Here is a 16,093-nt window from a genome sequence, read left to right as displayed (position 1 = left end):
CAATTATATGAAGTTCAAATTTTAGTGTCAATAAATAAAGTTTTATTGCAACACATTCATGCTTATTTGTACCTATGGCTGCTTTCACACTACGACAGAGTTGACTATTTGCAACAGAGACCGTATGTCCCACAAAGCCTGAAAGAGTTACTATCTAGCCCTTTAATAGAAAAGGTTTCCTGACCCCTACAATAAATCAGTAAATCCTGTAAATTCTTTGGTGTTCTGTTTCCTTTATCTTATCCTTTTCATTTTCTGCAACCAGCATCACAGCCCAGTCTTTACTACCTCATGACTATACAATAGTTCTATAATCTCATGAATGTTCTGTTTCCATTTCCCTTGGTCATATCAAAACACTTCAGAAACCTTCAATGGCTGCCCACTAACTACAGGGTAAAGTCCAAACTCTCTTATCCGGTACCAAAACCCACCTACTGACCTCTAGCCCTTCCTTCTCTCCAGCCTACCTCCCACCATAACACAAGTATTTTTTACAGCCCACCTGCGCTATTTGCTATTTCCAAACAGCCTAAGCTCTGCTGCCTCTATCTCTTTGCCCAACCTAATCCCTTTGGTTCAAACAGCCTTCTGTTTCTATCCAACAATCTCTATTGCCTTTATTAAAACTTAATTCCAATGCCATATTCTCCATGCAGCCATCTGTTAGCTCTCTCCCTGCTCCCCAAATTCCCTCGGGAGAACTTTCTATGGATTCAGTAGTCTTCCTCCCAATACGCAGAATGGCATTCATTTGGTCACACACGTGCCTCTACTTTAAATTGAAAGCTCCTTGAGAACAGGCACCATGCCTTATTTTCTTTGTGTCCCTATGCCACTCATTGCTTGGCACCTAATGATTGAAGGTTCATTAGTGTACATTTCTTATTCTCCCAATTATACTCAGCTTAAGAGCCATGTGTCTTATCTTCATGGTATCCCATTTTGATGGTTTGCACACAAGGTGGCCTTGATACAGATTTGCTGAACTCCTGAGTGAGATTCCTTTCAGTCCTGGGCTTGTTGATCAGCCCTGGTGATTCTGAAAATGGAGCTCTACCTTTGCCTCCCCTTTGTGCATCCACTCCACCCCTTATGCACACAGGTACTCTCGGACCCACAAAAAAGTACCACCAGCCCACTGACAGCCCTCCCTCCTCAGAGATCCAATTCAGTCCCACCTCTGTATCTTTCCTAACACTCCAGCCTACAGTGTTCCCCCAACACAGCCACTGCACTAGTCTGTGTCATTCGTTAGGCACAGTCATCTTCAGCCCTTGAACAGCTGGTTAATTTTCAAGTCTGTATGTTTTGATCTCTAATATGTAAGATACTTGGGAGGAAAGCCTTTCACAGCATACAAAAGTAAAGTACACAGGAGAACAGCTAAGTGAACAGACTCCCTCCTTTGCAGTCCCTTCTGCACTTTAGAGGCTGTCACTTCAATGCTGTATTCCTCCCCATCCTGCTCACCTTGAACCTTCGGGCTAGAAACTTATTCTTGATCTCTAAGAAATTGCCACGGTTCATTTCACCCTTGAAAGGCTCATTGAGGATGGCATAGCGTGGGTCATTCTGGATGTCCTGCCACCGGGCATAGCCATGGCTATTGGAAAAGTGCTCAGGAAAAACAAAACAAGGAAAGTAAGAACCTCAAACTGTGGGACCTTCAGAAACCTGCTCCAAGAACCTCAGCCCAGACTTAGGCAAAGGATACTTTATGATGCCAGCCAACAGCCAGTAGTCATGCCGTCGATGCCAGATCTCATAAGTCTTCTTGGTGACTGTGGCTGCCCGCTCCTCATTCTGCCAAAGGGAGTGCAACTCTGAGGAGGAATTTGGGGAAGATTGGGGAGAAAAAGACAAACATCTGTTGAGAATTCAAAAAGCTATTTACTCCTGTTCCCCAGATACCATCTTAGTAGTATGCCTCTGGCTTTCTAATACGGAACCAAGAGGATTATGCAATCAGCCTGGCATTCCCTCGTCTAGTAGAGGTAAAGTCTCTATACCCAGGCTTCTGACAAAAACCCTAATTTCACCTCAGATCCTTCTAACCCCAGTGGGCCCTCATTTTCTTACCAGTAAAACCACCATCTGCAATGTTGAACATGAAACGCTGTTTAATATTTTTCTTCTGCTTCTCATCATTCAGGTCCTTGGGAGTCTCTCCATTCTGAAGCATCACCTCTTTTTTCTCTTCTTCTTCTTTCTTCTCTTCTGCAGGACATGCAGAAGAAAAATGTCAGCTCTAGACAGAAGCCCAGCACCTTGGCCTGTACCCATAGCACTGTATGCTACAACATATCCATCCACCTCCACCCTTTCTCCACACAGGTGTTTCTCAAACCCAGAAAAAGGTGCCCCTGGCCCATGGACAACTAAATGTGAGGACAGAGGAGTCTTTTAACTTGGGATAAAATGACTATACGGGTGCGGATGGGGAGGCTGGGGGTTGGAGGGGTGGTCGGGTGTCCTGAAGATAAAGTCCTTGCTTCTAGTTTTAAAGTCCTTGTAAGCCACAATCAGCTTCTCCAAACACTCACCTTTGTCCTCTACCACAATGGGGGTCAGATCTATTGCTGATTTCTCCTCCACCTTTTCCACGTCAGCAACACCTGGGGGAACAAATGGCACTGAGACTGTATCTAAAGAATGGTCTCCTCTGTTCCACACTATATCCAACTGGAACAGTCCTAAACCTCAATCTCTATGATTAAAGTCATAAAAGATATCTTAAGGGAGGGAAAAACTCCACAATTGAAAGTCAAGGGTGCAGGATTCTTCAGCGTGTCACATCTCTACAGCCTGGCTGAAGTTCAAGAGTGACTGCGGTTCACACAGGGATCTGTAGTGCTTGAAAATGTGGATACCTTTGGGTTCTGTCTCCATAGGTTCTTCTGTTCTCTCCTTCACCTCAGCCTTTTCCACTTTCTCTTCTCCCTCAGGAGGTTCAATAAGGACCTTTTCATCCTCTGAGGCAGGGGCAGGGGGCTGTGTACACTTTCAAGAAAAAAAAACAAAAGTTAAAGCAGATAGGCCAGCACCCAAAAGGGAGAGTGGGCTTATTCATCTGCCTTTGGTATGGCATCCAGTCGCCCCCATCTCTTACCTCAACGGTGGCCTCAGAGGCAACAGATTTAACCTCCTTTTCTCCTTCTGCACTCTCTTCTTCTTTGAGGCTATTTTCCTCTATTTTTATCCCATCCTCTGCAACCAACAAAAGAGAATTAATTAAGAAGAAAGTCCTAGATCAGAGAAAAGGTCATGCCTTCTCAGTTTATCTCATTTTAAATTGTCCTCTCGTGCCTTTAAGAGCCAGCCCTATTCTTAGGACAGCCCTCCTAAACTGAGAGGGAGATTGCTGTGTGTCCTGCCAGACTCCACTGTTAGAACTGCGCACAGGGGAGCAGAAAAAGCATAGGCCAGGACAAGAAGAAAGGGACAGAAAATGACAGTACAGGCAGACTTACCAGCAGGTGGAGCAGGTGCAGGAGTATTGGGTTGTGTGTCCCCTGGAGTGGAGGGTGTAGGAGTCTTTGGGGAAGGTGAGCCGGGCTGGGACATTTTTTTGTTTTCCTCTACTTCAGCAAGTTCAGGCATGCTCCAGCGCCCATTAACATGTTCGAACTCCTGAACCTATAACAACAAGACAAGAAGTTCAAGACCCAATTCTAGCTCCGGGCTCCTTTCCTGTTGGCCCTTCAGTTTCCCCTAGAAACCTTGAACAATAGAGAGAGGCTCAAGGTTCACCTTCTTGCGAATCAAGGACATGACACCAATCCTAGTAAGAACATGCTGGCGAGACAGGCCTTCTCTGGGGACACCATCAGCAAAAGTCTCAGCCCCATCTGCTCCCGGCTCACATAAATGCCGCATAAAAAGAGAGACGTAAGCCCTACAGTAAAGAAGTAGAGAAATGAGTTAAACAGCAATCATGCCAGCTCCTAGATCAGATTCTTTCCAACCCCCAGTTAGGCATTATCCCAGACAACAAGTATGGTTCCATCTTGAGGTAAAGCCCACCATCACACGGCAGGCTGGTCTCCAAACCCCATACCATGCTCCAGGCTCTCTTCCAGAGAAGCTAGGGAACACAAAGAACCCTATTACTAACAGTTTCACCTCCCAAATTCAGCAGAGGAAACAGCGAATTTCCCTGCACAGCCCGGACTAGTACTTGAGACTGATCAGAGATTAGAAGCACTTGCTCTATGTCAGTCATTCCCGCTCTCAACTTACTTGAACTCTTTCTCTGATTTGCCTCGCAGATCTCTCACAAGCCACTGGGTGGTAAAAGCATCCTGAGGTGGCATCCCATATCGCATAATTGCATTAAGAAAGGCTTTTCGCTGACGAGCATTAAAACCAAGTACCTAGGAGGAGAAGGAACTCGGTGAGAGGGAGCAGGTCTTACTCCACCAAAGACCCAATACTAGCTCTCCCCCACCCCTCCTTAGAATTGTATGGCACTTACTTCAATATTCCCACCAACACGGGCCAACAGAGGAGGCAATGGCTTATCTTTATCATTCCGCAAGCCCTTACGACTGGGCCTGCGGGGAGCTGCAAGAAGAAAAAGATGTGTGAGTGACACTTGTAGGGTACTAGACAAAGCAGTATTATAACAACCAGCAGAAAGGCATAGCCCTCACCTTCTGAACGTTCATCAAAGTCTTCATCACCTTCCTCTGAGGCCACTGAATAATCGGACTGGTTGTCGGACTGGTCGTCCTGCCAATCTGGAGGGAGAGAGGGCAGATGAGCGGGGCCCACTGCTCTAGTGGAACGGCCCATGGGTGGGGGGCGGGGCCGGCCACACACACCTCGGTCCTCCTGGGAGCCATCATTGTAGTTGACCTGTTTACGGATTCTTTTTCCTTTGCCCAGATTTCGGGCCAGATCTTCTTGCTGCTGCTCATAATGGTGCCGCAGCAATTTCTCCCAGTAGTCAGGATCCACACTTTCTTCTTGTTTTATGATTTCCCGTTCTACCTCTTCTTCCTCCTGGGACAGAGGGAGGGCCAGGACTCAGGGGTGCTGAAGTCAGCACCACCAGCTACCCCTGGTCCTCACAGTTCCCATTCTGCTAGCTCCTTTTCATGACTGGACTCTGAAATACTTGGTGTGCCTGCTTGGACCTAAGAACTTAAAAGAAATTTAATTGACAAGACATGGCTCCTCATAATTATGTATAGATCAGCAGTCAACAGAACTAAAGAAAACCACGGGATGGAGCTATTACCACAAGACAAAGAGGAAGAGACAGCATACTTTCTTCTAACCCTTTTACTGATACAGATACAGTCAGGAGACATAAAATGTAGAAAAGAGAGGTTAGAGCCTTAGCAAAGCAGAATGGAGAAGCTTCTGAAATACTGCAAGAGTTTCATAAGAGATAACGTAGAAGGGCCATAAGCCCTTCTGATCTTCCTAAACTGCCTAAAAGTTTACCAGCTGTGTGCCAAAAAGAAAAAATTATATATGTGTGTGTGTGTATATATACATATATTCTCCTATATCCCAATAATATTTATGATCCTCTGAAAGTCTTATATGTTTTTTTCAGACATTTCAGGCCACTGATTCCAAATCCCTTATATTAGTAGTAAATTACTGCTAACAGCATAATGCTAGAAACAATCTAAATGTCTCTCATGATGGAACTAATTAAATAAATTATGGGGGGTGGGGGTGGGCAAAATGGGTGAAGGGTGGGGGTCAAAAGGTACAAACTTCCAATTAAATAATAAATAAGTCCTGGGAATGTGATGTACAACATGGTGACTATAGTTAATGATAACGTATTGCATATTTGAAAATTGCTGCAAGTAGAACTTAAAAGTTCTCATCACAAGAAAAAAGAATTTTGTAACTGTGTATGGTGATGCATATGTAGTTGTACTGATCATTTCGCAATATATACAAATATTGAATCATTATATTATACACCTGAAACTAATATGTTGTATGTAAATTATGCCTCAATTTTTAAAAATAAAGTAATACTTCTAAACAAGGACATATTATGCAGGAAAAAAAAGGTGAGGGAGCTCTTTATGTACTGATTTAGACTGTATCTTCAAGATTTATTAAGCAGACAAAAGCAAGGTAGAGAACATTACATATAAGAAACTACTTTTGTGTTTAAAAGGAAAAGCAAAAAGGTGTTTGTGTATATATATCTGTGTGTATGTATGGATGGATATATATATAATCTGTAGGCACATAAAATACTTTTAGAGAGATACAAGAGGGGCCGGTCCCGTGGCCTAGTGGTTAAGTTCGGCATGTTCCACTTTGATGGCCTGGGTTCAGTTCCGAGGTGTGGACCTACACCACTTGTTGGTGGCCACGCTGTGGTGGCGACCCACATACAAAATAGATGAAGACTGGCACGAATGTTAGCTCACGGCGAATCTTCCTCAAGCAAAAAGAGGAAGATTGGCAATGGATGTTAGCTCAGGACAAATCTTCCCCAGCAAAAAAAAAAAAAAAAAAAAAAAAAAAAAAAGCAAGATACAAGAAACTGAAAATATCAGTTATCCCCAGGGAGGGAACTAGGTAGCCAGACAGGGGTGGAAAAGATACCTTTCCATCTTTTGAATTTTAAATCATGTAAATTACTATTCATTCAAAAAATAAAATTTATAAATATTATAAACAGCAACTGCAGCCACTAATAAGAGGGTCACTTGAATACCTGTGTAGTAATGAGCAGAGGTTATCAACAGGAAGGAGAGTACCACCCCTCCCTTCCCAACCACTTAGCATACGCTGCCCCAGTCAGTCACTTCTATATGCAGTCACTGCCCTGACAGAACATGGAGCACTATACACGATGGCAGTTTTGATTGAATACTACTGGTCTAAAGACCTGTCAGACTTTTCAACCACAGTGACACATAACTGAGGTTAGTAGCAGCACCTTCAAAAAAGATAAGAGGTATGTATCAGAAAAACACAGCAAGAGGGATGGTTCTGAGTTGGAAGGATGAGAAAAGATGGCAAAGACCACCAGAAACTTATGCTAATTCAAAGAACCCCAAGCTGAATGGTTTAAATGGGACTAGAAGAGAACGCAATTTTTTTTTTTTCATTTTATACCCTACTTTATCATTTGGGGGAAAAAAATTATTACCAAAGCCACACATTTACCACTATTTTAGTATTCGTTTTTCACTAAAAGACCAAGAAAAAGAAGGGAAAAGAAAACGGGAAGAAACAATTCTAATGCTTAAAAAGCACAGGAGATAGGCTATCTAGGTATGTATGTTATTACCTCCTGCTTTTTCTCCAAAGAGACTCGAGATAGCAATCAAAAGTTTATTTGTAGGGTTAATGAAATGAGATTCCAATAAAGAGCTAATATAACTGTTTTGAGTGAGAAATTTGGCTGTGAGTTTCCTGATAGCCACAGCAAAGAAGAGAATGTGATTGGCCACGTTACAGTCTTTATTCTCAAGGGAAGAGGTATATCAATTCATCAATGTACTTACTAATTTGCCTACAAATGTGTTCCTCCTGTCTCAAATACCATCTTGGTCTCAGTTCCAATTTTCAGACTAATCACCAAGCACAACATTGCGTTGGACTCATACTTACCCCCATTTCTTCTTCCCGCACCACATACTGGGCCACTTTGAATGAGCTCAAATATTCATTCATGCCCTGCAATTCTGTATCTTCAGTCTCATCCTGGTTACGGTCCAGCAGTCTTTCAATGGCCTTATCATCATAGTGGATAACACTGCTATCTTCTCCCTCTTTGTTGTCTCCTCCTACAAAGAATCAGGGATCCACAGCCCCAAAGTCAGCTTCAGCAGCTGCAGTGGAAAAAGGAAGCCCCAGAGGACCCTAGGTCCAAGTCTCAGGATTCAAAAATACCCTTTAGAGAGGCCAAGCCCCACACCGAAACAACTTTCTTTTTTTTGTGTGAGGAAGATCAGCCCTGAGCTAACATCCATGCCAATCCTCCTCTTTTTGCCGAGGAAGAGTGGCCCTGGGCTAACATCTCTGCCCATCTTCCTCCACTTTATATGGGACACTGCCACAGCATGGCTTGACAAGCAGTGCATCAGTGCGCGCCCAGGATCCGAACCCCGGGCCGCCAGCAGCGGAGCACGTGCACTTAACCGCTACGCCACCAGGCCAGCCCCCAAAACATGTTTCTGACTAGCTTACCTCCATCTGTGGCTTCATCCTTGAATAGCTCCTCAGTGCCAAACTTGAGGATGTCATCAAGCTCCTGTTTGGACATGGATCCAGTCTTGGAGCCCAGCCCAGGCCGAACCACTAGATGCGTCAGCATCATCTTCTTCTTTGCCACCTGTGTGATGCGCTCCTCCACTGACGCACGGGTCACAAACCGATAGATCATCACCTTCTTATTTTGCCCAATACGGTGAGCTCTGCTGAAGGCCTGGAGTTGGGCACAAAACGAAGCCAGAAATTGAAGTAACCATATTTTCCTGCTTTCACTCTTGCCTTGACTTCCACGTAATAAGACAAATCCAGCGCAAGGCAGGACGTGCAACTTGCCTTCATACAAAACTTCCTTTTGCACCCCTGGCCCAGACACCACCCTCTATCACGTTACCCAAAACAGGACCATAGCTAACCCAAACTCTCTGGCTTACAATAAGGTAAAAGACTTAAAAAGAATCCATTGTTTCCCCACGAAACAACTAATTTCAGATGGTGGAGTTCTCACAGAGAACACTGTGCACTTCCAGTAAGTTACTGTACACCAAGGCTGCTACCTCTGCTCACCTGGATGTCATTATGGGGGTTCCAGTCAGAGTCATAGATAATAACTGTGTCAGCAGTGGCCAGATTGATTCCAAGGCCCCCAGCTCGAGTGGAAAGCAAGAAGCAGAACTGTTGAGCACCTGGTGCTAAAAAAGGAACCAAAAATACCATTAGAAGCATCTCCTAAATTCCAATTAATCAATGTAAAAGGGATGTCAGAAATATAAAACCTCATTAGGCAAACACCACAGTAATAATTGTTGTAAGTAAGGTCCACTGATGGATACGGAAATCAGCGTGAAAACTGAAGGAGAAACAGGATATTACCACAGCCTTAAATATCTCCCTCAAGATATTTATCAACTACAATGGGAAAAAGAGTAACTTTACAGTGGAAAAACTCAGCAGATACCACCTGAACCAAGTGATCAAGGTTTTAACATCACCAGTAATGGGACAATATCAACATCATGTCCCCTCCTGGTATGATGCACTGAAAAGGACACAGGATCGCTTCTATGGTATTCTTGTCCAAAATGCCTACCCTCAAATCTAATCATGAGAAAACATCAGACAAACTCAAAGACATTCGACAAAATAACTGACCAGTGATCGTCAAAAGTTTCAATGTCATGAAAGAAAAGGAAAGAATGAAGAACTGTCACAGATAGGAAGAGACAAAACTAAATGCAATGTGAATCTAGGATTGGATCCTGAAACAGAAAAAGGACATTAGGAAGAAAACTGGTAACATTCAATTAAGGTCTGTAGTTTAATCAGCAGTAGGACACCAGTGTTAATTTCCTGGTTTTGACAGTTGTACTATGGTTATATAAGTTGTTATTATTCAAGAGAAGCTGGGTGAATGGTATATATGAACTTTCTGTATTATTTTTTGCAACTTTTAAGTCCAAAATTATTTTAAAATAAAAAGTGAAAAAAAAAAAGTAGTAGTGGCTACTGAGACAAGTCTGCCACTAACTTGCAATTTGAGCTTGGATAACTCTAGTTCCCTCTCTGGGCCTCAAGATACAATGAGGAGGGTTAAATAAAATGCTCTTCTTTCTAGCAGACAGAGCAAAGACTCCAAAGGAAAAAAAATCTCCTAGGAATAGTCCAATACATTCTTCCAGTCAAGATATTCAAAAGCTTTACTCTTCCACATCAATTGACAAAGACCCAAAAGAACCATACAGAAAAGCAAGTGCATGAGAAGAACAAGTGATCGGGCCGGCCCCGTGGCGTAGCAGTTAAGTGCGCGCGCTCCGCTACCGGTGGCCCGGGTTTGGATCCCGGGCGCGCACCGACGCACCGCTTCTCCGGCCATGCTGAGGCCGCATCCCACATACAGCAACTGGAAGGATGTGCAGCTATGACATACAACTATCTCCTGGGTCTTTGGGGGGACAAAAAAAAGGAGGAGGATTGGCAATAGATGTTAGCTCAGAGCCGGTCTTCCTCAGCAAAAAGAGGAGGATTAGCATGGATGTTAGCTCAGGGCTGATCTTCCTCACAAAAAAAAAAGAAGAACAAGTGATCGGTCCAGAGACAAGAGTGAATGAGGATGCCTGGATTGAAGCCACTCCTTCCCTCTTACCATTGAAGCGGTCAATGGCCTCTTGACGCATGTTCCCAGTGATTCCACCGTCAATACGTTCATATTTATAACCTTCATGTTCCAAGAAATCCTCTAACAGGTCCAGCATCTTGGTCATCTGGAAAAGGAGCACAGTTTAATTATGAGTCAGATAATAATCCCTTTCCTCACATTACTGAGGGTTGTCTACTGCTGATCCCTAAAGCTCCCGGCCCAGCCCACATAATACCTGGGAGAAGATGAGTACACGATGCCCACCCTCCTTAAGGTTCTTGAGCATCTTCTGTAGCAGCAATAATTTCCCAGATGCTCTGATTAGGGCACTGCCATCATACATGCCGTTAGGCATCTTAGGGGCTTCCTAAGGAAAGAAGTAAATAAGAAAAAAATATTGAAAGAAAGCCCAAATGGAGCAGTTCCAACCCAGGGAGGAACAAGAGGTGGCACAACATACCATTGCAGCCACAGGGAAGAGATACGGGTGGTTGCAGCACTTCTTAAGGTCCATCACCACATTTAGCAGAGAGACCTGGTTGCCACCACCTCTAGCATTGAGCGCTTCAAAATTTCGAGTAAGGATGTACTTGTAGTATTTCCTACATGGCAAGATAGAAAGATAAGTCAGACTCAAGAGCTTTTACGTGACTTATAATGCAGTCCCAAGGTCTGAGATCTTCCTTCCAACATATCTCACTTTGAGACTAAGGAAACCTAACAAGAAGCACCAGTACCAGCACCACCACCATCATGATTTTAAATAAGGTAAGGTATGTAACTAAATAAGACTAAGGGCCCTAGCTACCCAGCATCAGGTTTTTCTTTAGGCGTTGCTTGCTTCCATCACCAGATGCCTTGAATCGGAGTGTGCGGAGGAATAAGAAACACTGCAGACTGGCAGACGTCTAACTACATTTGCAAAATGAAGTCAATGCTTCTACCCCTTCCGACTCACTTCTGCATAGGGCTCAGCTCCACACGCACAATCAGCTCTGTCTTGGATGGCATATTCTTGAACACGTCAGCTTTGAGCCGCCGCAACATGTGAGGCCCTAGCATATCATGCAGTTTTTTAATCTGGTCCTCTTTGGCAATGTCAGCAAACTCTTCCAAGAAGCCTTCCAAATTGCTTCAGAAAGAGAAAGGAAAAAGTTGGTGGAGAAAGAAAGAAAGAAAAGTGATATAGGAAATGGGCAACAGGAAGAATGAGAAGCAGAATTATGAGCCAATTATGGATAAACACACACTTACTGGAACCTCTCAGGAGTGAGAAAGTTGAGCAGATGAAACAACTCTTCTAAATTGTTTTGTAATGGAGTCCCAGTCAGCAACAGCTTGTGCTGGAGTGAGTAACCATTTAAGACCCGGAAGAACTGGTGAAGAAGATGCAGAAGTGAAATTCAATGAAAAGATGGCTCCAGTAGATCTCTGCAAAACTCCGAGCTGTTTCACTGCCCAACAGTTAAGTCCCCCACCCTTACCTCCATCTCTCTTTTGAGGGCTGGCCACCAAGGGGTACCACAAGGGAGGAAGGGAAGCAGAGACCATTTTTCCCTTTCCTCTCCTCCTAGATCTCCCCTTAATGAGTAGGTGGTCCTAGAAAACTAAAACTGGAGACCATAACCTCCCTCCCTACCCCCTCACCTTAGACTGATTGTTCTTAAGCCGATGGGCTTCATCCACGATGAGACAGGCCCAATCAATAGAACCCAAGATAGCCATGTCAATGGTGATCAACTCATAGGATGTCAGCAGCACGTGGAATTTCACAGATGCCTCTTTCTGCACAAGAAGGCAACCTGGTCACTAATGTTCAACTCCTCCAGCGTAAACAAACTCAAGGGACTTGCAGTTTTTCCCTACTCCCAGCTGTTATCCTTTTGCCTCACCCCAGGGACCAGGTCAGAAGGAGGCAAAGTAAGCCCATAGCAACAACTTCCTCTCTAGGGTGGCCTCCCTCTAACTGAGATACCTTCATGCGAGAGGCCTTCTTGCCACCACGAATGGCGTTGTCTTCAAAGGAGAACTCATTCTCTCGGATGATGGCACGGCTATCTTTGTCACCCACATAGGTCACCACATACATATCTGGAGCCCACATTTCAAACTCCCGCTCCCAGTTGATGATGGTAGAAAGAGGGGCACTCACTAGGAAGGGGCCTTTGGAATGACCCTTTGAAGAAAAAGAGAAGAAGCAGGCTAAGGACTGAGGGCCCCATCACACCACAACCCCAGCGCCCATCTCTATCCTCTGCCCCAAGAGCTCGCCAAGGACTCACATACGCACTGCTGCTTCTGCTCTCACCTTTCTCTACACATGAATACGTCCTGTCTACTCCTTTCCACAAAGCCATGCCTGCCTTTACAGAGAGCCTAAAACCTTACCCCTTCCATTAAGTCTTTTCATCCTAATTCTACTCACAATTCTGCTTATCGCAACACATATCCGTTCCCCCAGGACTGAGGCTCTAATTCTACCCATGGCTCCATTCCCTCAAATCTTTCTCTGTGCACGTGTGTCTCTTACTGTCATTCAACCGTATTCTTCAAGATCAGTGACCAATTTTTTCTTCCTTGTTCTCTCTCCTCAGAGTGCAAGAGAAGACCATAAACACAAAATATCCACACAAAAAACTAACAGCCCCAGCTTTCCTACCTCCTTGTAGAGGGAATAGAGAAAGACTGCTGTCTGGACAGTCTTCCCGAGGCCCATCTCATCAGCCAAGATGGTGTCAGTGCCCTGAGCCCAGGAGAAGCGCAACCAATTCAAGCCCTCCATTTGATACGGGTGCAGGGTTCCACCCGTGGCATCCAGGTACTCTGGCTGTCGCTCATACTTCACTGTTGGCTGAAGGATAAAATAAACAAGTCAAGAGCTGGCAAAGAATTCCCTTCCTTCCATGAGACAACAGCTGCCTCCTCCTCACACATTCTCACTAGATCCTCCTTCAGAGAGCTACAAAAAACTGTGGGGAAAAAAATCCTCAATGTTTATGGTAACTTTGTGTTTGATTTAGGATCCTCCAGGAAGCAAGGCAATTAACCTATCAGACAGACAGAGATCTTGGTCCTACAGATCTCTGAGGAAAGACACATCATAGCCTCCCTAGCAATACAGTAATTCTGCTAGTCAGGATCTACCAGGTAAATAACTGTGTATCCCCCCAAATTCATCTTTTTAACCTTAACCATACTCACATTATACTACACAAATAAAACCCAGAGGAACTGAGCCATGAATTAAGAGTCAGGAGACCCAGGTTCCAATATAAGTTTCATAAAAGCTTGGTAGTATGACCCCGCCCTAAATGAATCACATAAAATACCACCTCCTATGTTTTTATTTTTCTAATGATGAAAAGAAAGTAATCCTAGTATCTTCTCTGGTGTACAGAGATGTGGAGAAGTGGGGAAGCAGATCTCGTGAAGCAATCTCAGCTATAAAGTTATTACTTGCAGATCATTACTTAGAGCACCATCGTTGGACTGGAGCACACAAAATACACAGTCCTACCCAACAAATTGTGCCCTCCCTCTTCTGCCCCAACTCACATCAACTGTTGGAGTTTCAGGAGGCCTCTCCAACTTCCTTAGCTTCACCTTCTTGAGCTTCTTGCCTGGTCGTCCTTCCTCACCCCTCATTAACTCCCTAAAGAAGACAGACATCACACAGCTGCCTAGGGTCCTTCTCAATAAGAAGCAACTCCACTCCTCACCAAAGTCACTCACCTGTGATTCCAATAGCTCTGCTTGAACAGGTCATAGTCCTGTATCTCCACATCCTCACTCTCCCAGGATGCCTGATCATAGGGCAAATCTCGCCACTTGATCAAGTAGTGGACATGGCCCTTCTTGTCCACGCTGCAAGGTCAAGGAAAAAAAACCCTCAAAGCCAGAAGGCCACCCTCCTCTCCTCCTAAGTCAGCCTTGCTCTCAAAAACTGCTAATAATGTATGTCCCAAACCAGACCTCTAGGAAGGACAGACACCACATGTATTCAGAGCCTCTACTATACCAGGCTTTGGACCAAAAATTAACTCTAATCTGTAGTCTCCTATGGCTCAAATACCAGGATTCAGTCAGTTAATAATGATATATCGAGTGTGCGTCTCTTCCAAGTATAAGTTACTGGTGATGTCCATTTTTTTCACTCCCTTTGGCAAGAGTCTCCCAATGGATATGCCGCCTACCTCCAGCATGCCCAAGACAACCACCAGTCTGGCCCAGCTCCACCGGTACCTGTGGTTGAGAATTCGGTGGATCATCATCCACTCAGGTTTTATCCCATAGCGATAGAAACGTTCCTCCATCTCAGCAAATTTAGGGTCCTTGTTTTTTCGCTTTCGGCTCTTCTCTTCATCACCACCAAAGTCCCCAGAAGGTGGCTCATCCATATCATTCTTCCGCTGATAGTTTCGGAACATCACTTGACAGTGCAGCTCCAACTGCAAGCAGAAAGAGAAATGTCACCAAGGAGCTGCGTTCACCCCTTCCATCTGCAAGGCTGTTTTCTCACTACCCTCTTCACTGTAGCCCCCATATCTCTAGCCTATGCCAGGTTTACCTGGAGTTCAGACACCCAGGAGCAGTGCCAATAAGACATGCCTTGCCATTTCACAAAGAACTGCCGCTCTGGCCGCCCCTCCAAGGGCTTGGGGGAGGGAGTACTAGGATCAGCATCTGGAGGCCGAGGCACTGGTGTGGGAGATGGTGGCTGACCCCACTTCCAGATTAGGATCTTCTGAACTTTGCCCTTAAGAGCTGGACACTGAAAGAAAAAGAGATGATCCAACACCAAATCATTACCACGGGGAGAAGACAGTACAGCTCACAGCCTCATCCTTATCAACGGATTATTTCAAGTAAGATCTAATCCCAGGACCCTTCTAGAGAGAAGATAATAGAACTCCCTTTCCAGTTCTGGACTTCATGCAGGATTTGTGTGACATTATCACTCCTATATACTTAACAGAACCAGTAGCTAGACTTCAACAATAACCCAGAACATGGATGCACAGAAAACCCACAGACCTAGAGCCCAGAATTCCTTTCTTACACAATCAAAAAGCAGTAAGTGGCCCTATTAAACCATTCTAAACTACCAACACCCCAAGGCTGGGTGTCAAGACAGGGACGGACGTTCCGTGCTAGAACACTGCTCCATCCCGCTTAAGAGAGCTGGCAAAGCAGCAACTCCTCTGTTCAAAGTTAGTCCTACATTTTCCCAGGACAATGATGTCCCAAGATCACAGGAGGAAGGAAAATACCTGTCTAGGGGCTTAAAGGTCTATAGTTCTCCAATGACCTCTCCTGACCTCAGCCTCATGATGCCTACATGCAAAATGGGTAAACCCTTCTGCTAGCCTACACTTCCCACATCTCCCACCACAGCTGGGGTCAGCCACTCACTGTACAACGGGGACAGAGCCATTCGCCGTTGGGGATCTCTGGAAGCGGGGGGTTCAAGCAGTGGATATGGTAGGAGGACGGACAAGTGTCACAGCAGAGCAGCTCCCCACCATCCTTGCAGACCCGACAGAATTCCATATGGTGGTCATCCTCCTCTTCAGGGTCTCCCCCAACCTCTTCCAGGATCTCCTCGCCCTCTGAATTGTCCTCTTTAGCCTCCCACTGGATGCCTTCCTTCTCCTGCAGTAAAGGACCACAGAGTCAGATAATTACCACCCCCCACCCACCCAAGTCTGAACCTATTATTCCTTTGAATGCTTCCCAAAGCCTACACCAGCA

At 44.8% G+C, this 16,093-nt stretch overlaps 1 protein-coding gene and 1 non-coding gene across 9 annotated transcripts in view; both read right to left on the bottom strand.

Moving 5' to 3' along the window:
- Positions 1-16,093, bottom strand: part of CHD4 (chromodomain helicase DNA binding protein 4) — a 28,341-nt gene that overhangs the window by 5,136 nt on the left and 7,112 nt on the right. For 5 of the 8 annotated variants that reach the window (XM_058558938.1, XM_058558939.1, XM_058558943.1 and 2 more), the window contains exons 10-37: positions 15,755-15,994; positions 14,910-15,113; positions 14,585-14,790; positions 14,075-14,206; positions 13,898-13,994; positions 13,002-13,193; positions 12,318-12,518; positions 11,990-12,127; positions 11,597-11,718; positions 11,301-11,474; positions 10,803-10,944; positions 10,578-10,709; positions 10,349-10,466; positions 8,773-8,897; positions 8,185-8,422; positions 7,606-7,781; positions 4,827-5,007; positions 4,656-4,742; positions 4,478-4,566; positions 4,243-4,376; positions 3,754-3,898; positions 3,474-3,639; positions 3,113-3,210; positions 2,874-3,003; positions 2,547-2,618; positions 2,083-2,220; positions 1,718-1,826; positions 1,474-1,606 (exon numbers count right to left, since the gene is read on the bottom strand). In XM_058558938.1, coding sequence (XP_058414921.1) covers positions 1,474-1,606; positions 1,718-1,826; positions 2,083-2,220; positions 2,547-2,618; positions 2,874-3,003; positions 3,113-3,210; positions 3,474-3,639; positions 3,754-3,898; positions 4,243-4,376; positions 4,478-4,566; positions 4,656-4,742; positions 4,827-5,007; positions 7,606-7,781; positions 8,185-8,422; positions 8,773-8,897; positions 10,349-10,466; positions 10,578-10,709; positions 10,803-10,944; positions 11,301-11,474; positions 11,597-11,718; positions 11,990-12,127; positions 12,318-12,518; positions 13,002-13,193; positions 13,898-13,994; positions 14,075-14,206; positions 14,585-14,790; positions 14,910-15,113; positions 15,755-15,994 — 4,119 coding nt within the window. Of the gene's footprint in view, positions 1-1,473; positions 1,607-1,717; positions 1,827-2,082; positions 2,221-2,546; positions 2,619-2,873; positions 3,004-3,112; positions 3,211-3,473; positions 3,640-3,753; positions 3,899-4,242; positions 4,377-4,477; positions 4,567-4,655; positions 5,008-7,605; positions 7,782-8,184; positions 8,423-8,772; positions 8,898-10,348; positions 10,467-10,577; positions 10,710-10,802; positions 10,945-11,300; positions 11,475-11,596; positions 11,719-11,989; positions 12,128-12,317; positions 12,519-13,001; positions 13,194-13,897; positions 13,995-14,074; positions 14,207-14,584; positions 14,791-14,909; positions 15,114-15,754; positions 15,995-16,093 lie in introns of all 8 variants that reach the window. The other 3 variants (XM_058558940.1, XM_058558937.1, XM_058558944.1) reach the window with 3 other exon arrangements.
- On the bottom strand, positions 3,295-3,434 carry LOC131416596 (small Cajal body-specific RNA 11). The gene has a single exon (XR_009222615.1). It is a non-coding gene; the product is annotated as a small Cajal body-specific RNA 11 (non-coding RNA).

The sequence above is a fragment of the Diceros bicornis genome, chromosome 17 (assembly GCF_020826845.1).
Source record: "Diceros bicornis minor isolate mBicDic1 chromosome 17, mDicBic1.mat.cur, whole genome shotgun sequence".
Classification (NCBI taxonomy): Eukaryota; Metazoa; Chordata; class Mammalia; order Perissodactyla; family Rhinocerotidae; genus Diceros; species Diceros bicornis.
This window is presented reverse-complemented; position numbering and strand designations above follow the sequence as displayed.